The following is a 25,465-nucleotide window of genomic DNA, read 5'->3' on the forward strand; positions in this document are numbered from 1 at the left end:
CTTTTCCTGTCATTTCTGGATAAAGGCTGCAAGAAGAGCTCAAAGACCCCTCCGGTAGCTGAGCTTCATTGACTGTTCACATTTTGCCACATTCGCCACATGATTCCTTGGTACAAGAACAGACCTCTCCGGGTCTTCCTCGCTAAACCACTGGAGAATGAGGCGCACACGGGAGGCACCTGCCCCCGGTCTCCAGGGCCTCTCAAAGATGCTCGGTGCTACACGACCAGCGCAGCTGCCAGTCTGCAGGTGCGACATCGGCGTCACTCAGCCACTGAGCCCCGTCCAGCCGACTTTCGCCACGTGAGAAGGTGGGCTAGGGCCCCTGAATATCTCAATTTTTCCAACAAAAAGCTGGAAATGTTGGTGTTTTAAAGGCTAATGACCAGTTACTCCCCAAAAATGAAACAATATATAAACATGGAATGTCCGTGAGTCTGGACTTAGTTAAATGGCTTCCTCTATACCCCAGGCTGGAGTACTATGCTGTCTTGTCAAAGAATGAACAGATGCTTCTTAGGCACCTCTGTGTGGGGAGAGTCCTACAGTGCTCTAAGACTTAGCAGTAACTGTGGCTGCTAGAACACCAAGGTTGGGGAATATCTGTAAGGCTGCCAAAGCTAGTGGATAACATTTAGCAAATTAGAAAAGCTAAATATAAAAGACATGCATAGGTCAGAGGCCACCAGGTTATTAAGATTTCTCTGAGGACAACGGGAATTAAGGGGTGCTCAGCCCCTCCCCCACATAGAGGTGGTAGCTGATCTTGTCATGGCAAATCATCAACTTGGACCCTGACCAGAGGTCAGAGGTGGCAGCTCAGGGACTCCTGGGTCTCGGAGGGCCGCGCTTGGCCCTGTCCCGCCCGTTTACCTTCCAGTAGTGACAGCAGCATCACGACCATGTCTTTCTGGAGGTCTAGCAACTCCTTCAGCAGCTCGATCTGGCTCGAGTCCTAGAGACGGGAACCCTGTTAAGCGGGATCTGGGTGGGGCCCTCGCAGACACACCTCCCCCACCTGGCCCTTGTCACTTACCCAGCAGGGCCTAAGACCCCCTGCTTCTCCCCTCTTACCTCCGAGGGGACCCGAGTCCAGACATGTTCCTCGGAAGCAAGGGAGGGAGCAGAGAGACAGGATTGGGGGGTGGGGTTGGCACTTCCGGGCAGCAGGCCCAGGAGGGATGTGCGGGGGCAGCGAGGACTGGGCAAGGGGGAAGCCTGGAGCGCAAACATTTGAGGCAGAGACAGAGACCACAGAGACCACAGAGACCCAGATCTGAGGAGGGAATGGAGCCAGGCACGTGGGGAGGGGCCTGACTGGGGGGTGTGGGGTGCGCTGTGTACTGGGAGACCCCAAGGGTAACTGCCTCCTCGCATAGTGCCTCAGACACCTCACATAAAGTTCACATAGGTCGAGACACATAAAGTTGCCCGTTTGTGACCATGTTTGGTTTTCAATGTGGCTGCCAGGCCAGGTTCAAAACAGCGGCTAATCCCAACATACTTGTGCAGCTCTAAGCACCGTCTCCGTGCAGAACCCCAGGCCTCATCTTCATGCCTCATCCGTCGCCTGCCCTCTGCCTCACACCCAACGTGCATGGGGCCAGCAATATCTTCCAGGCCCAACCCTTCCTCAGGACCCCCACCTGCTGGGATATTAGTCTACAGGACACCTTACTGCCACCTGCTGGAAAACGTGGGAACTACGGCAGTGAGTGCTCCTAGGAAAGGTTTCATGTCTGGCTCAACTGGGTGGCGTGGATTAGGCAGCAGCAGAGCAAAAGGGTGAAAAAGCATTTATGAACACTGACAAAGCTGCAAGGGGACAGCAGTGGCAAGGGGAAGTGGGGCGCAAGGATTCAAGAACTGCGACATGGGGTGGACAAGGACCTTACATCGTGGGTGCCCGAGATGGGCGTCATCTGCCACAAGCAGCATGAAAGACCGAAACACTCCTTCAGCTGCCGGCCATGGTCTGAGAAGCCAGCCCTACGCCTGCCTGTCCTCATCAGGGACCAGAGGGCTTCCCGCTGTGCTAGTGAAGAGCTGACCCTAGGGGTGCCAGGCCCAGCATACCGGGGCCATCTGGAGTGTGGAGTGCAGGTGGAAAGCGGCTGGTGGGCAGGGACAGAAGAGGCGCGGCCATGGGGCCTGCCAATCCAAGAGGAGGATGGACTTGGCTGTATGTGGAGGTCTTGGATGAGGGCAAGTCTTGGAAACAGTGCCCCACAGGGCGGCGGGAATGAGGGTGGGGTGAAGGCGCTGAGGGACTCGAACCTGAGCCAGCTTCATCATCATGTGGGCAAACACGTGCAGGAATCCCACCACAGCGTCCCAGAGGCGGCTGTGTGCCAGGCTCTGCTGGTTCCCGGTGCAGGGGCCCTGGGGAAGGGGTGGTGGTGGTTAGCAGAGAGGGCTGCGTGAGCCCCAGGGATGGCCAAGGGCTACTCCGTCCCACCTTGCTCCAGTGGGCAGGTCCTACCTGGATATACTCGGTGAGGCTGTTGAACACCTGCTTGGCCACAGACATGGCCTTGGAGAAGTTTCTCTTGCCCTGCTCCTCAATGACGTCCTTGCCCGAGTAGTACCAGTAGAAGTCGCTGATGGACTCCTGCAGCAGTGGGTGTGGGCAGGCGGTGAGGATGCAGGCTGCAGCCCAGGCCCCGCAGGACGCCCAGGGTGGGGTGGGGTGGGGTAGGGCTGGCGTCCTCACTGCCCAGGGGGTACCTGACATCCTCACAGCCCAGGGCTTTAGGGCTAGCATCCTCACTGCCCCAGGGGCCTGACGTCCTCACTGCCGGGGCACTGGCAGTCTCACTTTCCCCTGGCGTCCTCACTTCCCCGGGGGACCTGGTGGTCTCACTTCCCCGGGGGACGTGGCGGTCTCACTTCCCCGGGGTGGGGGGGACTGGCATTCTTACCTGCAGACGCAGGAGGTAGTCCACCGTGCAGATGATAATGTTGATTGTGGTGGTGTTCCCGGTCTGTGTCCGCAGGTAGTTTTGGAAATCTAGGGAGGTGAAAAGGCATTCACGCACCGGAGCACCGACCATGCATTTATGGAGTGCCTATTGCATGCCAGATGATACACCATGGCTCACGTCTCTAATGACTGTCTATCAAATATACTCACCATATGTCAGAGGAAGATGAAGGATCACTCGGTTACCTCACGATGGAACTACTGAGGGCCTACTGTGTGTCAGGTGTGGTGAAGGGTCAGTTATTTGCTCATTTTCCTTTTCCTCCAGGAAATATATTTTTAAAGATTTATTTTTATTATTATTATTTTTTTTTCATTGGAAAGGCAGATATACAGAGAGGAGAGACAGAGAGGAAGATCTTCCGTCCGATGATTCACTCCCCAAGTGAGTGCAACCGCCGATGCTATGCCGATCCGAAGCCAGGAGGCTCTTCTGGGTCTCCCACGTGGGTGCAGGGTCCCAAGGCGTTGGGCTGTCCTCGACTGCTTTCCCGGGCCACAGGCAGGGAGCTGGATGGGAAGCGGGGCTGCCGGGATAGAACCGGCGCCCATATGGGATCCCGGGCGTGCAAGGCGAGGACCTTAACCACTGCACCACTGCGCCGGACCCAGGAAATATATTTTTAGAAAGATTTATTTTTTTGGGCCTGGCGGCGTGGTCTAGTGGCTAAAGTCCTTGCCTTGAACGTGCTGGGATCCCATATGGGCGCTGGTTTTAATCCCGGCAGCCCCGCTTCCCATCCAGCTCCCTGCTTGTGGCCTGGGAAAGCAGTGGAGGACGGCCCAAAGCTTTGGGACCCTGCACCCTCATGGGACACCTGGAAAGAAGTTCCTGGTACCCGGCTTCAGATCGGCACAGCACCAGCTGTTGCAGTCACTTGGGGAGTGAAACATCGGACAGAAGATCTTTCTCTCTGTCTCTCCTCCTCTCTGTATATCTGACTTTGTAATAAAAATAAATACATCTTTAAAAAAATATGTATATAACTGCTTAAAATGTGGCTGCTGACCTCATTATGTATGCTAAATCTCCCATTTCTTTAGAAAAAATTTTATTTTTTTATTAGAAAGAAATTTTTACAAAGAGAACGAGTCCATCAGCTGCTTCACTCCCCAAATGGTTGCAATGGCCACATGGGTACAGGGTCCCAAGGACTTGGAAATTCCTTTGCTGCCCTCCCAGGCCATCAGCAGAAAGCTGGTTTGGAAGTGGAGCAGACGGCACATGAACTGACCCCATATGGAATGCTGGCAACTGAAGCTGGAGGATTAGCTTGTTAAGTCACAATGCCAGCCCCCTTCAGGAAATATTTATAGAGCACCATTTAGCAGGAGAATTGGAGGTTCAGTCCTCCATTTATTTCCCGGAAGCCTGCGCTGAATGCCCACTAGGTGTCGGGGAAGATGGAAGAGGGGTCACATGTCCATTCACATATCTGACAAGGGAACACTGTTTAACAGAGAGTTAAAATCAACTGCATGTGGAAATGGTGACATAGATCCCATCTAGGTTTGTGCCAACCGAAACCAGCGCCACAGACGTGTGCAGAGACAGCACTGTCCTCTCCACCCCGGAGGGCAGTGACCACCCAAAATGCACGTGGTGTCTGAAACCGGAAAGACGCCTCTTTCATGGTGCTGATGAGTAACCCCATGAATGTGGGCAGAACATGGGGTTGCAAATGCAGTGGGCAAGAGGAATCTAACTAGAAGAACATTCTCATTTATTTTCTTCCTTCCTTCCTTCCTTCCTTCCTTTTTTTTTTCCTCAACATTCTCATTTTCGAATAGTCACAGACTTGGGAGATTAAAATTTATTTAAAACCCTACAGACCAATTCTGTTTTAGGACTGGCATTGTAGTGCAGCTGGCTAAACCACAGCCTGTGATGCCAGCATCCCATGAGCACCGGTTTAAGTTCTATCTGATCTGGCTCCCTGCTAATGTGCCGGGAAGGTAGCAGAAGACGGCCCAGGTGCTCAGGCCTTTGCACAGGGGACCTGGAAGGGGTTTCAGGCTCCTGGCTTCGGCCTGGCCTAGTCACAGTTCCGGCCATAACGGTCATTTGGGGAGTGAGTCAGCAGATGGAAGATCTTTCTCTTTCTCTAACTATGCTTTCCAAGTAAGTAATCAGGGCTGGCACCATGACATAGTGGGCTAGGCCTCCACCTGCATGCTGGCATGTCATATAGGTGCTGATTCAAGTGCTGGTAGCTCCACTTCTTTTTCTTTCTTTCTTTTTTTTAAAACATTTTATTTATTTTTATCTGAAAGTCAGATGGAGAAACAGAGAGGAAGATCTTCTATCCGATGATTCACTCCCCAAGTGGCTGCTACGGCCAGTGCTGCGCCGATCTGAAGCCAGGAATCAGGAACCTCCCCCAGGTGTCCCATGAGGGTGCAGGGTCCCAAAGCTTTGGGCCGTCCTCCACTGCTTTCCCAGGCCACAAGCAGGGAGCTGGATGGGAAGCGGGGCTGCCGGAATTAGAACCAGCGGCCATAGGGGATCCCAGTGCGTGAAGGCGAGGAATTTAGCCGCTAGCCACGGGGCCGGGCCGCAGCTCCACTTCTGATCCAGCTCTCTGCTAATGGCCTGAGAGGACAGTGGAGGAGGTCCCCAGTTCTTGGGGCTCCTGAGCACATGTGGGGGACCTGGAGGAAGCTCCTGGCTTTAGACCAGCCCAGCTCTGGCTGCTGCAGCCATTTGGGGAGTGAAGCAGTAGATGGAAGAACTCTATCTTTCCTTCTCTGTGTAATTCTGAAAGAATAATAAAACAAAGTTTTAAAAAATCTCAGTCTCTTGGGACAAATGTATTTCAGAAGCCTTAAAGAAGTAGTTGTAGACCTAAAGTTTTTGGGAATTCAAAACAACAGTGACATCTCCTCTTTTTCTGGAAAGTGAAGATGAGAGACAATCACCAGTCCGTTCCCTTCACGAACACCAGCTCAGTGTGGTGAAGCCTGGAGGCCAGCACGCTAAAGATTCTGTTCTTGTCAGGAAAGTGAAGTTCCAGTTGTCTGTGGTTTCCTAACCACACACTAGGGGTCAGGACCCCAACCTCGAGGCTGTACCTATCTAGACGCTGGGCGGAATGTCTATCGGGCAGAACACTGGCATTCCCTGCGTATCATCTGGGAGTCTCTGAGGTCGCGGCTTCTCATCAATTGTGCCACCTGGGAGGAGCCGGCCATGTCATTCTCTGCGGCTCAACTGGCTGAACCAGAACGCTCCTGGCAGGAACTCTCAGCAAAGCTAGGAAAGCACCTGTCAGCTCCCCTCCCGCCAGGGGGGTCAGAAGCTAAACAAATGATCGCTGCACAAAGACGCTAGCCAACTTTTTTACTGGCCCGGCATGCAGAAACCCCACTAGAGGTGTGGAGTTTTCCCAGCTGCCCTGAAATATCTGTGGGGAAAGGGCACACAACCCATTGCCCATGTGGACCAATGGGTTGTTGGCCATTTATTATTATTTTTTTAATTTTTGGAAATTGCTAGTGTGTGTGTATCGGGGGGTGCACATTGGACTTGTCAGATGATGTAAAAGTGAAGCAACGAGTGGACAGTGCAGAAATCCCAGGAGGATTCTGGCAGGGGAGGAACCTCCGGCTGTTTAAAAGGAAGGATGAAGGACAAGCCTGGCCGCCTGAGCCGTCGCCACTGACCCTGGTCACGCCTCCTCCCAACTCCTCACATCAGGCTCTTCCTCACCGTTATTGTGTCCTTCGCAGAGCAACTGCAGAAACCGGAACAGGTCTTGCGTGAATTCATCATCGGCCATGACCTTCTCTCCTGGGTGGGAGGGAGGGGTGCGTTCATGAGGGGTCAGGCGTGCAGGCACAGCACACACATGCACACACAGCCCATGCACACTGCACGTGCATGCACAAAGCACAGGGGTGCTGGGAGGGGCAGCCACCTCTTCAAAGACACTGTGAGGGGTCATGGGCACCTGATATATCAAGGGCCTTGACCTCAAAGTCCATGATGTCAGTGGTCGGCACCTTGAGCCATGATGCCAGGGCCTCAAGTGTCTTTCCACAGCATCTGTGTCCCTCTGATGCCGCCACTTGGCATGACATCCGGGAATATCTGCTGACCCCGCAGATGTGCAGGCAGCTGATGTCACCCTCAGCCCCCCTCCAGGCCATGGGGGTTAATAGATTATGGGGATTGGGGTCACTTTCACACAAAGACACTGAGCAGGGGATAGGGTGGGGCATGGGCCGGGGTAGGAGGAAGGGTTTGCAAGCCAACCATCAGGAGCAGCCAGTGCAGGAGCAGCAAGGGACGAGGGTAGCTGTCACAGGGCAGGAGGGAGGCGATCAGAATGGGCATCAAAATGGTCATCACAGTGGCCTTAGGGGAGGAGACCAGAAGGGATCCATCAGAGCAGGCGCAGAGGCAGCAGGCGCACACCAATTAGAGTGGATGCTGGAGGCAACCAATCTGATTGGCGGATGGGAAACGCCGACCAACCAATCAGAGACCGGAGCACAAAGAGCCGAGAAGGTGGGATTGGGCACGACCCCACCCCGGGACTGCGAATCTGGGTCTGGAAGCCCACGAACACTCAGCCGGGCAAAGGCCTGGAGCTTCCTCCAGTGGGGAAGCTGAGGCTTGGGTGGGTAGGGGGATGATAAGGTAGGAGACTCGTTCTTGGTCCCCTGTGTGGTCCATGGCTCATCTGGGACTAGCATCTTGGTGTTTGGACTCCGCATCTCAAGATTTGCACAGACATGAGTCTTCGCTCCCTGGACATCCCAGATCCTCAGCCCCCAGGTGGAAGGGGAGGAAGGGTTAGGAGGGAGAGGGGCAGCAGCACAGCACGGGAGTGGAGGCGGGGTTGGGGCAATTACCGTTCTGGCGATTGATGACTGGGGCAGCCGACAGGATGGGAGGAGGAAGCAGGAGAAAAGAGGGAAAAAGAGACGGGGGAGACCAACAGACCACAGGAAAACACACATAGGCACCGGTCAGGAACCCAGACACATGGGGAGACATAACCACAGGGAAGAAGTCCCAAGGTGGGGTGGGGGTGGTGTGGGCCAGGAGACAGAGGAGGAGCAGATCAGAAAGGAAAAGAGGAGGAGATGGAGGCCAAAGCAGAGGAAAAGGAGAACAAAAAAAAAAAAAAAAAAAGGAGGGAGAGAGATGGATGGGTGGAGGTGGAGAGGCAGGGGTGAGGACCAGGTGGTAGAAAGGTTAGACACATCAAAACACAGCAAAGAGGAGATTCGATTAACCCAGATTAGGGACATTAATGAGAGAACAGCAACCAGTGTGTTGGGCACATGGAGGGGAGGGAGGGACAGGGGCCACGTGGTGATGGGTGAGCCAACACAGGACAGAATGATACCCAAGGATGGGGACCATGGTGGTGGCATGGAGTAGGGGGTGAGGTAAGGCCCTGGAGGGAACGTGGAGGGAGCGGGACTGGGGGCCCCAGTAAGGATAGGGACCCCAGGGAACCCTTGGGCAAAGGGGACTCTGGACAGTGGCTGGAGGGGGGGAGAGGAGGTGGGTCCCAGAGGATGTCCCAGGCACAGGGACACCCCAGACAGGGCCTCACCAGTTCCATCTTCGTTCACCATGCCCAGCCCCTCTGCCTTGTTCTGTCTCTCGAAGGCATTGAGATCCAGGACACTGAGGGAAATACAGACGGGGTGGGGGTGCTGGGAAGCAGCCTCTGCCTCCCCTCACCCAGAGACTGGTAGACCCCACGGGGCGGCCGGCTGTGGAGTGCTGGGAAGCCAAGTACACACTGCCATCAAGGAGGGCAGAAATCAGGGGTGCTCAGCTTCTGCCTGCCCCTCCTCCCTCCCTCAACTCTGTGAAGTAAGGTAGGGCTAAGATAAACCATATACCAGTCGGGATAACCAGGGGTCAGAAACCATAGATCAGCCAGAGATACAGAGGGATACAGTGAGAGCCTGTTGGCAGCCAGTGGTCAGCTGGGAGGGCCCAGAGTACCCGCCGTGCTGGATTCTTAGCACCCTACTGATCCTACTGTTGGCTGAATTCCCACCCCTTCCCCCACCCCCCAGTCTTAGCACCCTACTGGTTCCACTGTCTGGAATCCAGAACACAAGCCATCAGCCTCCCCCTAGCAGCCCACACTGACACTCAGAACACATGCCCTGCTGTCTGAGCTACTCTGGGTAGAACTCTGCTCGGACCATCAGGGCAGAACCAGCACAGGAAGTAGTCCCAGGAGTGGGTGCAGCCTCAGCTACACTTGCAGCCGCACAGCTGGACCTACCTGCAGGTCTGCATCAGCGCCTGGATGCTCTGGAAGAAGCCAACTTCCTTCTTGTCCTTCAGATAATCCAGCATTTTCTGTAGAGGGAAGGAGAGCTGAATTCTACCCAGGAGCATCTCCAACCCCTGAGCCTTCCCTCGCCCCCAAGCCGCTTCACCCATTACCTGCTGTACTTCGGCATTGCCTCCATTGAGGATGGAGATGCCCAGCTTCAGAGTGGAGGACACCATGGCACCTGTCTCTCCTGGGGGAGAGGCCAGGGAGGGTTGGAAGCTGTCCAGTCTGGGGGAAGCAGGCTGTTGTCTCCAGCAGATGACAGCCACCCAGGGGATAAGGGAAGGGGCATGGGAACATGACCCAAGGCATATGCCTAGGGGCAACCAGGGCTGAAGGATGCAGGCAGGAGTTGCAAGGTGAGGGCCCAAGGACAGTTTGCAAAGCACAGAGTGTAAGTGCATGCACGGCCCAGGGGGAGTATATGTGAGGAGCAGGGTGTGTGTGCAAGGGCTGGCCAAGTGTGCCAGTAAGGCCCATGGGGGAGATAGGATAGACAAGTGTGTGCAAGGAGCAGGCTGCACATGCGAGGAGCAGGGCACATGTGCGTGCAGCACCTTTGCAGGCACTGATCATCTGCAGCACCATCTCGGCAGCCCCGCGGTTGTGCAGCCGTGACTGCTGGTACAGGAGCCTCTGCTTCTCCATCTCTTTCTCCTGGGACAGAGGCAGACCCATGGGCGAAGCGCCCCCGGCTCCACAGCCAGCGCCTTCTCCTCTCACCCCTCTGCCCTCTGGCTCCAACCCCATCGGGGACTCATGCTTTCAGCTGTGACCCATTTGTCTCCTGTGAATTCTGTCCAGGATGTAACCCCTACAGCTAGCACAAGGTGAGGCAGGCAGAGAGATCTACATGGATTGGGAATGGAGCAGTCTGAGGTCCAGCTTTGTCCTCAAGAAGGTTCCCAGATGTGCCCATGTCACATTGCTGTTGCCACAGACACCTTATGATATGGCTTATGTGCATCCCTACTTCTCAATTACAGTAGCTAATTCTGACCACCTACTAAGTCTAGTTCCCTGACAGAGTCATAAAGAGGTACAAGTCTTATCACAGCACAATTGTGCTCTTTTTACTATTTCGGCAACTACTTTGTACATGTTTTCCTCTGCTACAGATTCCTTTTATTCATCTAAAACCATGGTTCAGAGGAAGGGTTACCAGATGCCAAGGTGTGGGTGGAGGGAGCCTGGCTCAAGTCAATGTTCCTGGCATTGGACATCACTGCCCAGTTTGGCCCTTTGAACTCATGCTAATGATATGTTAATCAGGTCCCCAGCCCATTCCTCCAGGACCCCCATCCCCACCTACCTCAAAGGAGACCTCAACCTCCTCTTCTTCAGCTTCGCCGCCGTTCTCCCCTCCCTCCTCCAGGTGGCAGCTCTGGAGAGGAGGTATTAGTGCAGGGTGATGGGTCTAGCAGAGGAAATGCCTCAAGCCACCCCCAGCTCTATACACACCCCGGGAGCAGGCAGCCTGCCCCCAGAGCTAAGGTGCAATGTGAGGCGAGGTGGGGCCTCACCTTGGCCATGATGTCGGCGTAGGCCATGTACAGGTAATCCTCATCCAGTTTGCTGAGGAAGGAAGCAGGGGAAGGAGGGGAAGTCAGGATCCCATCCTACAACAGCATCTTTGGAGAATCTGCCCTCTGCACAGTAGGCTGCGTGGTGTAGGCGGGTGTCTTGGGGGTGGAGGCAGAGCCAAGGGGGACTCTCTCTACTTGGTCACAGTGGGGAGAAAGGGATTCACAGGGACATTGTGCTGGAGCTCTTGGGGGCTCTTCCCACAGCCGTGGTCAGCTGCAGAGAGGGAGCCTTGGGCCTCCAGGCCACTCTGCCACACGCTGGCTCACTTAGCGACTGGGCTCAGCCACCGCTTTCTCTCCGGGCTTGCTCAGGGTTTACCCTGGGCCAGTGCCTCTTCTAAGTGCCTTGCAGAAGTGAACACAGTTATCCTGCTAAGGAGGTACATGAGTGATCCCATTCTACAGGTGGGGAAACTGGAATGGGGCTCATTGATGTTTGGAACTTGCATTGAGATTCAACTGAACAGCCCAGCCCCAGAGTCACTCTTGGCCCACCAGATGGAAACCAGGACCCCACCGTGGCCTGAGGTCAGAACGCTGGCCAATGAGATGTGAGAGAAGCTTCCAGAGTGCAACATCCCTTCTTGGACATAGACTGAAGATCTCACTTAGAGAAAAGTCTTTCCTGCCCCTCCTGCCTTGTGTTTGCTGTCTGGCCTGTGACATGATGTCTGGATGTGCAGTGTCCATCTTGGGATCACTAGCCAAGAGCTAAGATTGGCAGAGCAGAAAGTCAAACAGAGCCTGGGTCGCCGATGAGGTCATCACTGCAGTCACAGAAGCCACTGCTCAGCTGCAGACTGCATGGTCCCTGACATGACACGTGGAAGAAAGATGGCCCCTTTCTGCACTTAATCCCTCGACGATGGGAGGGCAGCATCTGTCCGAGGGCTTGGCATAGTGTCTGACCTCACATGCCGCGCCTCTAGGCAGCTCTCCCCAAGGCCACGGCTTCTCACAGGCCCGAGCCTGACAAAGCTCCGGCCTCTTCTGTATGCTGGAAATCATGTTGTTTTCCCCTCACCCCAAAGACCCTGATTGTGTTTGAGGGAGACCTTTGGCAATAGATAAGCCCAGTGACACTTACAAGGCCTGTGAGCCCTGCAGAGGAGATGCCCTGAGAGGGAGGAAGAGCAGCTGTATGTGGGGGTTCCCCAGGAATGGGGATTGGGGGACACAGAAGGCCTCCCTGTGTGCATGTGATGGGGAGGGGAGGGCTCTTCCCCAGGACCTGGGGCTTGTCTGAGGCTAGGTAGCACCCTCACCTCTTTTCCGTTAAGGCTGTCCGGCTAAAGTGCAGAACCAGCTGGTGCAGGGGGTCAGGCTTCTTCTCCTCCACTTCCTCCTCCTCTTCCTCCTGCTCCCCAGCTTTCTGGAGTCGGGGTAGAGGCGGGGCTGGGGAAAGGCTTCCAAAGTCCCCTCTTATCTTTGCCTGTAGCCACATGGGCTGGATTTTTTTTGTCTCTTCCCCCACATCCTATTCCCTGCCTTGGTTCTCTGCAAGCCAGAGGCTGCCATTTTATCCCCTCCATGCGAAGAGCACCCCCTGGAGGTGTGCAACAGGCAGCCCATCTCCAGCCTTCCCCATCTCCCACGGTGGCCCCGGGCTCACTGAAAGGTCATCTATCATGCGATCCTCGAAACTGTGGTCCTCGGTCAGGATCCAGGCGGCCTTGTAACTCTCCAGGAACATGTTACAGGCCCGGTGTCTGTGAGAGCGAGGTCTGGCTGTGTCTCCAACTCCCATATACCTGCTGCCCCCGCTAACCCTGAAGCCCCTCTCTATCCATCCCCCCCCATCTCATGTCCCTCAGCCTGCCCTCTCCTGGCCTGTGAGGGCTTACGTTGGTAAGTTGTACAGCGGAGTCATCCGGAAGCAGGCCACCACGGCTCGCCGGCGCTGCTTGGATAACAGCTTGTGCCACACGGCCTTCTTGGATTTGTAAGGGTGCTCGGTCTGCAGGCGGGACATTTGGTCATGTTGCCAGACCCTGCCCGGAGCTTGATCCCCAAGCCCAGCCTTGCGTCAAGCTACCCAGGTCTGCAAGCAGGCTGGGGAATACCCGGGCTCCGCCCACAGAGCCCGCACATCTGTTTCCATCCTAGGTCCCGCCTACACATTCAGTGCCTCCCCTTGGGCCTCGCTCCAACTCCAAGGCCCACCCAAGGCCATTCGCGCAGACTCAAGGCTCCAGACCCAGAACTTCTTTGATTCCGCCCACAAAGGCGAGATGAAGGCTCAGGTTTCCCCGCCCACAATTCCAAGGCCAACCCAAGCCCCGCCCACAAACTCCAGGTTTCACCCAGGCCCCGCCCACAGAGCCACAGCCTCACCCCAGGCTCCGCCCAGAATCCCAAGCTTTTCCCCCACTCACGCACCTGTTCCAGGTGGTAGAGCACCGCCGACACCTCCTGGACCCTGCGGACGATTTTCTCCGGGTCGTCAGTGCCCTCCTCGCGGCCAGGCAGGCCCCGGTAGAGCGCCATCTGCCAGCGCAGAGATGGGGAACCTTCGACCTGTGGGAGACAGCGTTGTCCAGGTGAGGCGACCCGGCCTCCAGGGCCTCTTGCGGCTCCAGGCTGGGGCGGCGGGATTGGGGAGTGGGGCGGGGCCGGGGGGGGGGCTGGAATACCTTTCCTTGCAGGTGAAGGTTGTTCTGCAGAAACTCCCGGACCTCCTCGTCGGTGTCTTTCTGGGGAGACAAGACAGCAGCTCGTCAGTGCTCATGTGCAGCCCGTTCTCTGACCCACACCTCCTTCCCTCCCGGGCTGGCTCTGGGGAGGACACAGAGGCCCAGGAAGGACTCTACAGGTCGGCAGGGGTAACAGAGGCATCCTTGCAGGCCAAAGGGGGCACAGGGCTGCCTTGGGGTGACAGTAAGGATTCAAGGGCCCGCAGGGGATCTGGGATGAGGAAGCAAGATGAGGAGAGCCAAGCATCCAAGACTGAATAAGGCTGAGGAGGAAGCCGGGTGAGGGAAGGGGTCAGACGGAGTAGGGGGTTTTGAAGATGTGGGTGGTCGTGGCAATGAGCAACAAGGCTATGGGGAATCACCCAGATCAACCAGGTGACTGGTATACAGGGACTGAAGTAAGGGTCAGCAGGGTGGGGGCAGGGAAAGGGGGTCAGTGCTCTTTAGGGTCCTGGCGGGCGCTAGGAGGAGCCCGAAGTCCTCAGAAAGAGGCTTTTGCAGGTCCCAGGGAAGGGGTCCTTGAGAAACCAGGGCAGAAGTTGGTGGTCTTCAAGTTAGTAGGATCCAAGGGAGGCTTCTAGGGGTCTTAGAACTAAATCCTGTGAGAATTTCTTGGGGCCCCTAAGGTCGAAAAGGATTCTGAGGGGAGGTCCTTGCTGGCCCATACAAGGGACAAAAAGGGAGCCTCGTTGGAATCCCAGGAGGTTTAAAAGATTCTGGGGCAGTAGTAGTTGTACCCTCATGATCCTCAAGACCCCAGAGGTTTGGATATTGACCTGTGGGAGGGGCTATTGGGACCCTAGGGGCTGTTTGGGGTTCACCAGCGCCTTGATGGGCACAAGTAGAATTGAAGGGGAGGAGCCAGCACAGTCCTGAGGTCAATAGGAGGTGAGTTCAGGGAGAACCCAAAGGCTCAACCCTAAGTATGGAAGGAGGCGGGTTCTAGAGTGCCGACAGAACCTTTTTGGACTCATGGTGTCATGGCAGGGGTCCTGCAGAGCTCATTAAGACCCTGTGATGTTAGTGACATTCCTGGATGTGAGTGGTGTCCAGGATCCTGGAGGAGTTCTCGCAGGGGGTGGGGTGGGGGGAGGGAGCCTCCCGCCATGACCAGTGGGTGCTGGGGGAGGAGGACTTGGCAGGTTCCCAGGAGGGGCTGGGCAGGTACCAGGGCATAGCGGGTCTTGGCCAGCGCGATGAGGTCCTGGTCAGTGGGTGCGCACATGTTCAGGCCGATGGGCAGCATCTTTTTCAGTGTGGCCACGATGAGCGATGTCTGTACTGAGTACCGGTCACCCCGGCGCTTCTTCTTGGTGCGTTCCTGGTCCGAGCCGCCCGACTGTGGGGACCGAGAGCTCAGCACCAGCCTGGGCCCAGCTCAGGCCTGGCCCCACTGCCCACACTCTAGCCCCTGCCTGGACAGCAGGCACCCCATACCCAACCTCAGACCACCCCTCCGCTTCTACCCTTGGCCTTGCTACTCCGTCCCATCAGAACCCAGCCCTGACTGTGGGCCCTCCCCGACCCAAGTCTGTATCCCAAATGCCTAACTCCTAACCCAAACCCTGCCAAGGTTTCCCAAAATCCAGGCCTTTTTTTTTCCCGCTTTGACAATCTTCTCCCAGAATCCCCCAAGACTCCCCATGATGACCCTCCCCTGTCATGCACACTCCCACACTTCATATCCCAAGACCAGGTCTCCAAGAATGAAAGATGCAGATCCACAAAGAGTTGCAAGAGGCAAAAGAAATTGGAAGAAAGAGAGACACTGAGAGATGAAGAGGGAGACAAGGACATGGGGAGACAGAAAGATCCAGAAAGATCCACAGAGTCCCACAGCCGTGTTCTGGAGCCCCCTGGGTGCAAACCCGTGTCCCGGGCGTGCCCAGGCATGCCAGTGACAAGCTTCGGCCAGAGCCACAGCCACGCGGGCCGGCCACACGGAGCAGACCCCAAGGGCCAGGCACACTGCGGGAGGCCACGCATGCAGCATCTGCCTGGCTCCTCCCAGGGCCCTGTGCTGGGGAGGCTCAACCCAACCCAGGTTCCACAGCCAACCCCCCACACAGGAGCCCACCCCATTCTGGGTGGCTCCAGCGCCCAAGCCGTCAACCAGGGCACAGTGAGGTGCCACTGCCCCTAACCATGCGCCACGTGCTGGCCTGCCCCACCCTCCAGACCTCAGCCCACAATGCTTTGGGAAAGCTGAAAGTTGCCTTTCTTTCTTTCTTTTTTTCTTAACAAATGAAAAAAAAAGTAAAAGAAAAGAAAAAGAAAGAAAGAAGTCAATTAGTGAAGACCTGAGAGGAGGGGAAGGGCTGGGGGGAGGAAGAGAAGAAGGGTGGGGGCTGGGAGTGGGGTGGGTGGTTAGTCAAGAGCCATGCAGAAGGTCCCAGACTTGGGGCTGACCTGTACATCTCCCGCCTGCTCCACCGGGTTGCAGACAGAGACAAGAAGGGTTACCCGAGCCCCACAGAGAACCCTGCACCCAACTCCACATGTTCCTCTGCCCCACCCTGTGGCCCACTCCCCTTAAGCTGGCCGTTTCTAGACCTGGCTGGAAGGAGTGGGTTTGTTCTTCAGGACCCTGAAGAGGGACAATTCTAAGAGGCAAGTGGGAATAGGAGGCAGGGGTGTGGGACCATGGGGAGAGGAGACCAGGGAAGGGAAGTGAGTGTAGGATGAGGGTTGGCGAGGAGGAGAGAAAGTGGAAGGGAGAGCCGGGGAGGAGGGGGCTGGTGTGCAGGAGGAGCTGTCGTGAGGGCCACAGGGAGTGTGCTCAGCACAGGACCAGCTGGAGGGGTAAGAAGGGGTCGGGCAGGACTCCCCGGAGGCTGCACCCTCCCTCCCCACCAAGTGCCAACTGCTGAGCAGAGCACCTACCTTGGCCATCTTGCTCTTGCTGTCAGCCGTCAGGAAGGACATGTTGTTGATCTCATTCTGGACCACGAAGTTCTGCTCCTCACGCTTAAAGTTCTAGGGGTGGAGAAGGGGAGGCACTGTGTTGGGGGTGGGGTGGGCCAGGGTGGGAGAAGACGGTGTTGGTGAGGGCAGCGGCAGTGGGATGGGGACTCACATGGGACTTGGACCAGTAGATGAAGATCTCGCCCACCATCCGGAATAACTCCTCAGCACTGGGGTTGGGCTCCGTCAGCCAGTGTGCCCTGGGATAAGGGAATGGTGGCAGGTGAGGGTGGCAGTCCCCAGGCAGTGGGAGAGATAGGGTCTCCTGGGGCCATGTTCAGGTGCACATGTCTACATTTTCAAACAACTATTGCTTTTCTGCACAAGGTTGGCACTCACATTTAGCGTTCCAACAGACACACCAAGAGTGGGTGCCGCTTGGTCCTCATGTGAGCACCCCTACATCTAGAAGCAGTTCTCAGAGGCAACCTTGTGCCTCCTACAGCCTCACCCTCTTCCTGTGCCCCAGTGATGACCCTTACCCTGCTGCTAGCCCATAAGCTACTTTTTTCTGGTCTCAACATTACAGAAATAAACAAGCTGACAGGGGCTCCATCCTGTCCCTCAGCTTAACGCCTATGTCATCCACACAGCTGTGGCTGTGTGTTGTCACCAGTCGTCCACTCATCACTGTGTAGTGTCCCTTTATGTGCCTGGGACACAACTGTCCAGTCTTGCTGAGGGTCCACCTTCCCCTCTCAGGAGCTTCAAGATGAGCAAGCAGGGGGAGCAGAGGAGGGGAACACAGGCATTTTTCCTTCTCTGATCGCTCAGTGGATCCTGCACACCCCAGCATCCCTCCCCTCTGCTCAGACAGGAACTAGAACCAAGCTCTGAGACCTGCAAGACGTGGAGCTTTCCCTTAGATCAAATGTAGCAAAAATGGAAAGCTTCTAGGTTCTCTCTAAGCTCAATAGGGCAAGGGTGAGCCAACAGTTCTCGTAGCTTACTTGTGCTGACAGACCTTGTGACTGGGTTCAGCAGTTGGTTCAGCTTGAATCAACACCACGAATGGTACTTACACAGCATATACATCACCCTTCCCATTGCTGCTCCCGGGGCAGACATAGTTAATCCATCACCAAACCCTTGATGCGACCTTAAAATGTATTTCAACCAGGATGGAGTGCACAGTTGAACCTGATTCACTCTCCCTGGATTAGACTGCATCTCAGGGCTATGGCTCTGAAAGCAGGAGTTGGGATGTCAGGGAGAGGCTAGTCATTTAATGACACCTGCCCTTGTCATTTTACTCAAGGGCTGTGCTTCTAGGGGACAATGAGCTTGATCAGATCCAAACTAGTTTCCTTTCCTTAGTAATGGTGCAGGGCCACCAGACAGCCCCAGCCACCCAGGCCTGCCGACACAGTGTGAGTGGGAAAACAAGAGGCAGAAGCCAGAAGGGATGGGGTGGGGGAAGGGGGTTGTCAGAGGGTGGGGTTGGGGCAGGTGGGCATGGGAAGAAGTGCACTGCAGGTCTGAATATGGGGAGATCAGAGGGTGGGGTGGGGCCAGCCAAGGCGGGCTGACCTGTTGTTGTCCACGTAGCGGATGAGCAGTGGGTAGAGGGCGTATAGGTCCCGGCAGAGCACAGAGAACTCATCCCGCACCAGGAGCTCGCCCTCCTCGGCCTCCGCCTTGGCCTCCAGCCGCAGCTGCTCCTCTTCCGCTACGACCTTGCCTGCCCGCTTGCGCAGCCGCCCGATGGTGGGGATGAAGTGAGAGTGCAGGAGCTCAGGCCGTGCCCGGCTCACGATGGGCTGGGCAAACACTGTGGGACACAGAGGTGGGGCACTCGGATCTGACCTCTGACCTAGCCCTCACCCCCCCAACTCGTGGCTTCAGACGTGCTTTGAACCCAGCAGCACTAATCATTTGAGCCCAACTAGGCCCTGACCCTCCTCTGATCCACTTCTGACCTTGGGCCAGGCTGACTTGACATAGTCCCTAAACCCTGGTCTTAATTCTAACCCTGAACTGAACCAATGTTCCTATCCTGTGACACTGGCCTGACACGAGACCCTGACCTCTGACCATTGAATTCTCATCCTGGACGAACATGATCCTGACTCCAGCCTTTAACCTCTGACCCCCCTCTGACCCCCCAGTGACCCAGATTCTTACTTCACCCTGTGGCTTTCCTTCCTTCCTTCCTTCCTTCCTTCCTTCCTTCCTCCCTTCCTTTTTTTCTTTCTTTCTTCTTTTTTTCTTAAGATTTATTTTTTATTGCAAAGTCAGATATACAGAGAGGAGGAAAGACAGAGAGGAAGATCTTCCACCCGATGACTCACTCCCTAAGTGACCCACCAGCAAGCCGCTTCATCCAGGTGGCCTCATCGATGCCCAGGTTGTTGACGATGATGCGCAGGATGTTGCCCAACAGGGAGTTGAGGTGGTCGGAGGTGACGGCCGTGCAGGGTGGGGGCGCCCCGGCGGGCAATGCAGGTGGGGGCGCCTCAGGCCCACGCTCCCACCAGCGGGGCAGGTAACTGCACAGCATGGGCAGTGTGATCTCAATGACATGTGGCATCTCTGTGTAGCGAGCCCCGGACTCGGCCAGCCCCCCGATGTCTGCCATGAGCCGCTCCAGTACAGGGATGTCGGGGCACATCTCCTCCACGCTGTTGGGAAGCCCCAGGACTGGGGAGCAGGGCGAGGTCTAAGCATGCTGAGTGACCACCCTCAAAACCTCAGGGCCTGTTCGTGCATCAGACACCCCTGAATAGGTCCCGGCTGGTTTCCCAAACCCCACTCCTCAGATCCTAACCCAAAACCCATGACCCCCTCAACTCTCACATTGACTCAGCCATCCCCCAACACTTCACATCCCAAAAAACCCACCCAAGTTCTAGCCTCATGCCTAAAAATCTTCACTCCTTAAGTCCCCCTCATCCCAGGCCCATTGCCCCCCATCCTGGCTGGCTGCAAAGCAGTCACTCAAGACGCCATCCTGCAGCCCAGCTTGCCCATGTCACCCCTCTGCATCCCGCAGCTCACTGCCTGCTTGTCCACTCGCCTGCTCTGGGGCAGGCCCCAGGTTCTGGGAATAGGGCACTACCTCGGATCAGAGTCCCACCCCAGAGATTATTCCAGAGATCTGCGCCTCCACCTAACCCTGAGAACCCCAGCAGTGCTTGTCTGGTCATCACTGAATCTCAGGGACCAAGGACAGCACCTTCATTACAGCGGAAAGGCAGTGAGCACTCGTTAAAGAAGCCGTGAACAGACTCACATCTTCCTCTAAACTTGCCACACTGCTGCAGCCCTTAGCCAAAACTCAAGGGTCCTGGCAAGTCCCTGTGCCCCCAAGCCTGATGAAAAGTCCTATGTCACTACCTCTAAAAGGAATCCCACAGCTCCAAATTCCACCCTTGACCCCTCAGTTTTCCCTACAGCCTCGGATGCATAAGCTCTGGGAGTCCCAGATGTGGACCACCGCAACCCGGTGTGGGGGTGTTCCCTCAGCCTGGCACGGCCAGGATCCTGCCACAGCAGGCTCTGCCCTGGGCCCAGTGCCCCACTGTCACTTACTGGCTCGCTCCCTGGGGGACTTGGTGGTGTACACCGAGCAGGCATTGTACTCGTTGAGCTGAGGCTCCAAGAAGGCCACAGGCATGGCGGCTGCTAGACGGGCCAGGCACTCCCCGAGGGCTGGTCGCAGTCTGGAGGAGGGGGCTGAGCATGAATTTTGGGCTCATGGGGTCCAGAGCCTCCCCTCCTGCCCCCGCCTATGCCCTGCTCCCATCCCCTCAGGGACCTCTTGCTCCATCTGTCACTCCAGCCCAGCACTGTCAGTGCTCCTTCCTGACAGGAAGCCATCAAGCATCCTGGTCACCCAGGGCCACATTCCCCCACCCCATAGGTCCCCAACACTGGGTGGCCTGGGTCCTTTGAAACTGGCTGTTCCCGATTGTCCTCACATGGTCACTGGGTGGAACTGCAGTAGCCACTGCTGAGTCCACTGTGGTACTTGCAGACTCTGCTCAGGTCCCAACCTGTCACCCACCCCTATCATCTTCCCCACAATTCCATTCCTGGCTCCCAAACTATGGGTCCCTCTCCTTACTTTTCCACGTAAGTATTCTTGGTGGTCCCCAGAGAGTAGATGCTGCACAGTGTTCGGTAGCAGGACACCTGAACGTCATCCACTTAGAGGAAGAGAGAGGGTAAGGGCGCCCATGGGTGATGACCACCACCAGGCATCCTCCCACCCGCCTCCTTCACCCCTGAATGGGCAGGGCAGTAAGAGTAGAGGCTGAAGGGCCAGCCTGCTGGCTTGGTTTTGTTTAGCTATGTGACTTGAGCACAGTCCAAGTCCTTCCTAGCCTCCATTTTTTTTCCTGTCTACTCAATCAACTGGGGGTAAATGTGTGCCATCTTCATGGCATGCTTCTGAAGATCCAGTGAGCCCACTGTTGAGCAGGAACCGGAGCAGGGCCCATGGTAGGCACTCAACAAAGCGGGCGGTGGTCATTTTCCTTAGAGAGACATCTGGGGTTGCTTGATGGAGAGCAATGGGTACTTCCTCCAACTCAGGTCTTAGGTAAGCCATGTGCCTCCCACAGGCCCAATGAGGGACGCCCATTATGTGGAAGCTATAGTGACGGGGGTCTTTTGGTAAAGCTGCTGGACACCGCGGCTGGCGCTGTGGCCTAGCAAGTAAAGCCACCGTTGCCTTGCCAGCACCCCAGATGCATGCCAACTGGCATCTCAGCTCTTATGCCTCTGATTCAGGTTCTCTGCATCATGTTGGAGACCTAGAGGAAGCTACTGGCTCCTGGTTTCAGATCAATCCAGCTCTGGCTCTTGCAGCCATATGAGGGGAGTGAGGTAGCAGATGGAAGACTGTCTCTCCTTGAGTAACACTGTTTTCCTTTGCTGAACACATGTACCCTTCCTAACTCAGCCTGCTACTTGCCAGGATTGGCTACGGTTTGAGTGATCCCGCAAGGGCGCCTGTGCTGATTTGACCCCCCCCCCCCGCCCCTGTAAGGCAGGATGAAGAGGGCGGGCGTCTAATCTGATTGTGTTGCTTAGAGATGGGGTGTCAGGGAGGGGTGGTGATCAGGGAGCAGTCAGACCACCGAAGATGGATTAATCCTGGTAGCCTGGTAAGATAGAGAGAGAGATGCTGAAGGCTACAGATGCACACACGTGTGCCCCATCTCTTGACGTGTGACGCCCTGCACAGCCTGAAGACTCTGCCAGCCGGAGGGCCACCAGCAGACACAGGCCCTGGAGCCTCAAGATCCTGGTCCTGGAGCTAAAGATACTTTTCTCTCTATGAAGCCTTTGAGCAACATAACAAGAACCAATATATTGGCGGAGGCACAAAAAAAAAAAAACAAAAAAAAACCCAGAACCAATATATTGATTGTGCCTGTAGCCATTCATTCACAGGGGAGAGGCAGTGCTGGCCTCGGCCCCACCCAACTCTGGCCCCGCCCCTGCCTGCTCTGGCCCCGCCCATAGTTCACCCAGGCTCCTCCCCCCAGCTGCAGCGTCAGCAGTCCTTACAGATGACGTCGTCTCCGAACTGGTGCTGCGCGATGTGCTGGAAGAGCGTGGTGAGGACAGGCAGCAGGGCCACGGTGGTGTAGGTGAGGTTCTGGCCCACGCCCTTCACCTGCGTGCGTGCCTGGGACACCTTGCCCAGCCGCAGGTTCTCCACCATCTTCTCGATGTCCTCTGAGGCGCTCTCAAAGAAGGAGCGGAGGCCGGCCTTGACGATCTCGGGGCCTGATTTCATCACCGTCCTAGGAACAGGGGGTTGAGGTGACCCAGAGTCTCCACCCAAAGGGAGATGATGGGACAGCCTGGGCACCACTAGGGGGGCGGGGCACGGCTGGTAGCATTACCTGGCATCCAGGGAGCGGGCCAGGATGTGAAGACAGTTGACTACGGCTGGGGCGTCCGTGCCTAGGAAGGGCAGATGGTGGGTGTGAAGGGTGGGTGTGAAGGGTGGGTGAGGGGGACCGCACCTGCCTCCATGGCCACCCCAGCCCGCCTCTCCCTGGTGAGCCCAGGATGCCACTGAGCTCCCAGCCTGGCCCCCAAAGCCCCATGCATTTCCCCACATACAGTCTTCCAATGTCTGGAGACCCCAAAAGTGAGGTGGCAGGGATGGAGACACAGGCTCAGGTGAGCAGCTACTCACCAAAGAGAGAGACTCGGTGGCGAACAAGGGCAGCCAGCTTACAGAAGAGGCTACAGGAGGAGGAAGGGACAGGAGGGAGGGGTGCAGGGGGTGAGGGGCGCAGGACAGCAGGTAGGGCCAGGGGAGGGGAAGCAGAGAGCCCATGGCAGTGAGATGGACAAGCTTGGACAGTCCCACTTAGGACAGCGGGACTCTGGCTTTCTGACCAGGTAGGTAGAACAACCCACGCCCAGCACCCAGAAGAAAGCACTCTGCCTCTTGCCCCCGAAAACCAAGTGTAGGAGGGAGGGGTCCAGAGTGACACCCCAGGGAGGTCAGAGGTCGCAGGCAACCAACCTGGTGATCATTTCCTTCTCCTTGTTGGAGGCGTGGCCCCCACTGCCCAGCACTTTGGCAGGTGTGGACAGGAAGTAGAGGCAGTGGTTGGTGAAGTACTGGTTGATCAAGGGGAGCAGGATCTGGGGACAGAGGGGAGAAGATGGGGGCATGGGTGGGGGAGCAAGAGCCCACCCAGCCCCTGCTGGCTTCTAAGCAACACCCCCTACTCTCACCTTAGCAAAGAATTTAATCTCCTGCTCATGTGGGGACTTCTCCACTCGTCCACTGCTGACCACAGCCTCTGTGGGAGAGGGTGAGATGGAGTTACGGTGAGGGGGAAGAGGTGTCCTGGCAGGAGGGCAGACTTAGGCACCAGTGGGAGATGTTTTTCTGATCTGGAGCCATCTCTTCTGACTTCAAAATAAACTTTGCGTCCCTACCTTACATCTGAGGTCTCTGACTGCTAGATCAACCCCTTCCTGCATCCGGAAGTGGGGAAGGACCACCAGCTGAGATTAGGGACGCTCTCCCTTCACTACCACCAGCCCTTTCCCTCCTGAATGTCCTTGTTGGCACCGAGCAAATTCAGAAGAAATGGATCAAGTTGATATGGACAGGGTTGAGTTCATTTTAAAATGGAACTCAGCAGAGCTGGCATCATGGTGTAGCAGGCTAAACTTCTGCCTGTGGCGTCCTGTATTAAGTACTTGTTTAAGTCCTGGCTGCTCCACTTCTGATCCAGCTCCCTACTAATGGCCTGGGAAAGCATTAAAGGATGGCCCAAGTTTTTGAGACCCTGCACCCACTTGGGAGACCCCAAAGAAGTTCTTGGCTCCTGGCTTTGGATTGGCTCAGCTCTGGCAATTATAGACATCAGGGGAGTGAACCAGCAGATGGAAGATCTCCCTCTCTCTGTCTTTCCTTCTCTTTGTCACTCTGTCTTTCTAATAAAAATAAAAGCAAATTTCAAACAACAAAATAAATTGGAAATCAGATTTAAACAACAGGGTGCCAGGAATAATGAATACTGTTAAAATAATAATGGTGGCATCATTCTCACAGGCCCCTCTCCACGTGGGTCCCCAACTGCACAGATGACAAGCCTCATTGAGGGTCACCCAGCAAGCAAGCATACCCCACATCACAGATGAAAAAACGAAACTGAAGGGGGCGGAACTGCCAAGGTGGCGTCCAGGTTTCAAGATGACATAGTGTGAGCCCTGCTGTCTCACTCATGTGGAGGGAAAGTGGGGGCTTCAGGCAGTGGCTTTCAAGAGGAATGAGGTATGTGTGTGTGTTGTGGGGGCAGGGGATATGAGGGGCTCAAGGCAGCTATGGTGATGCTGAAGTGACTTCTGCAGGCAGCGGAGGGCCTGATCTTTCCTTGGAGCCGCAGCCGCAGGAGAGCCACAGAGTGCCACCTGTTCAGGCCCGTCACCCCTCGCCCTGCCCCGCTTGGCCCCTCTGCTTCCAATCCACGGGCCTTCTAACACTCAGGCCAGGGACCACCTAAGACCTTTGCACCTGGGGACCCTCAGCTTCGAAGGAACAGGAAGCCCCCATGTCCTTCTCCTGCCCTAGCCTGGATAGTTCACCCGGTCTCCCTGGAGTGCCCTGTTTAGCACAAACCACATCGTAACCGGCTAAGTGATCTGCTCACTTCTGATTCACCCGAACTAAATCCGCCACAGGGAGGTGGGCAGGGACCTCTGTGTCCCCATACCTACAACAGCGGTGACAGGTACACCGTGAACGCTCAGTCACTACCAGGTGAGCAGAGAAGGCAGAAACTCAAGCATGGCTTTCCTAGCGGATGGTGGGGCTGGTTTCCGCAAGGACGGCGGAAGTGGGGAGGGGGTCTCCCTACCCAGGTGGGCGATGAACTCCTGGGAAATGTCCATCCAGCGCAGCAGCTGCTGCAGGAAGCCAAAGGCGAACCGCTTCTCGATGGAAGACGTGTCCAGCTCCATGTCCTTAAGGCCTCTGGGGGGAGAGGTGAAGAGAGGTCAGCCCAGACGCGGGCCTCATCCTATTACTCTGCTACAGCTGCACCTGCAGCTACCAGCTTTTCTGCCTCATCCCGGGTCCCAGCTCCTCTCTAGGCCACACTCTGCTATGTTGACCCCGACTTATTAGTCTCCCGCCTGTCCTAACCACGCCTCTGCTCCCCAGGCTAAGCCCCGTTAACCTTCCATCTTTCCTAACCACGCCCCTCAGTCTCCCTCCTGCCCTAAGGATGCTTCCAATGTGCCAGGCCACATCCTAATAATGACCATCTTCTGTAGCCACGCCCCTTGCCACTCTCCTTCCCTAACCATGCCCCCCAAGCTCCAAGACCTTGCCTCATTGGCCTCGCATGTATTATACTCCTGATACTTTGATCTCACTCTTCTTCGCTAGCCAGCCTCTGCTCCCCAGGCCACACGCCCTTAGCCTCCCATCTCCTGAAG

The 25,465-nt window shown here is 56.1% G+C and overlaps 1 protein-coding gene across 2 annotated transcripts in view; it reads right to left on the reverse strand.

Annotated features, from left to right (window-relative positions):
- RYR1 (ryanodine receptor 1) overlaps positions 1-25,465 on the reverse strand; it is a 102,630-nt gene that overhangs the window by 25,738 nt on the left and 51,427 nt on the right. Inside the window, exons 58-88 of one of the 2 annotated variants that reach the window (XM_040976366.1) lie at positions 24,883-24,998; positions 23,249-23,316; positions 23,034-23,155; positions 22,698-22,747; positions 22,399-22,459; positions 22,058-22,296; positions 20,607-20,688; positions 20,072-20,202; positions 18,848-19,180; positions 18,071-18,311; positions 16,653-16,740; positions 16,460-16,552; positions 15,986-16,000; positions 14,745-14,915; positions 13,517-13,576; positions 13,263-13,400; positions 12,728-12,840; positions 12,496-12,592; positions 12,149-12,255; positions 10,821-10,872; positions 10,610-10,681; positions 9,855-9,954; positions 9,408-9,487; positions 9,244-9,320; positions 8,554-8,627; positions 7,841-7,858; positions 6,693-6,773; positions 2,922-3,010; positions 2,483-2,611; positions 2,278-2,382; positions 874-955 (exon numbers count right to left, since the gene is read on the reverse strand). In XM_040976366.1, coding sequence (XP_040832300.1) covers positions 874-955; positions 2,278-2,382; positions 2,483-2,611; positions 2,922-3,010; positions 6,693-6,773; positions 7,841-7,858; positions 8,554-8,627; positions 9,244-9,320; positions 9,408-9,487; positions 9,855-9,954; positions 10,610-10,681; positions 10,821-10,872; positions 12,149-12,255; positions 12,496-12,592; positions 12,728-12,840; positions 13,263-13,400; positions 13,517-13,576; positions 14,745-14,915; positions 15,986-16,000; positions 16,460-16,552; positions 16,653-16,740; positions 18,071-18,311; positions 18,848-19,180; positions 20,072-20,202; positions 20,607-20,688; positions 22,058-22,296; positions 22,399-22,459; positions 22,698-22,747; positions 23,034-23,155; positions 23,249-23,316; positions 24,883-24,998 — 3,284 coding nt within the window. The remainder of the gene's footprint in view (positions 1-873; positions 956-2,277; positions 2,383-2,482; positions 2,612-2,921; positions 3,011-6,692; positions 6,774-7,840; positions 7,859-8,553; positions 8,628-9,243; positions 9,321-9,407; positions 9,488-9,854; positions 9,955-10,609; positions 10,682-10,820; positions 10,873-12,148; positions 12,256-12,495; positions 12,593-12,727; positions 12,841-13,262; positions 13,401-13,516; positions 13,577-14,744; positions 14,916-15,985; positions 16,001-16,459; positions 16,553-16,652; positions 16,741-18,070; positions 18,312-18,847; positions 19,181-20,071; positions 20,203-20,606; positions 20,689-22,057; positions 22,297-22,398; positions 22,460-22,697; positions 22,748-23,033; positions 23,156-23,248; positions 23,317-24,882; positions 24,999-25,465) is intronic. The other variant, XM_040976367.1, reaches the window with a different exon arrangement.

The sequence above is a fragment of the Ochotona curzoniae genome, unplaced genomic scaffold (assembly GCF_017591425.1).
Source record: "Ochotona curzoniae isolate NIBS_2020 unplaced genomic scaffold, NIBS_Ocur_1.0 contig_2699, whole genome shotgun sequence".
NCBI classification, from domain to species: Eukaryota; Metazoa; Chordata; class Mammalia; order Lagomorpha; family Ochotonidae; genus Ochotona; species Ochotona curzoniae.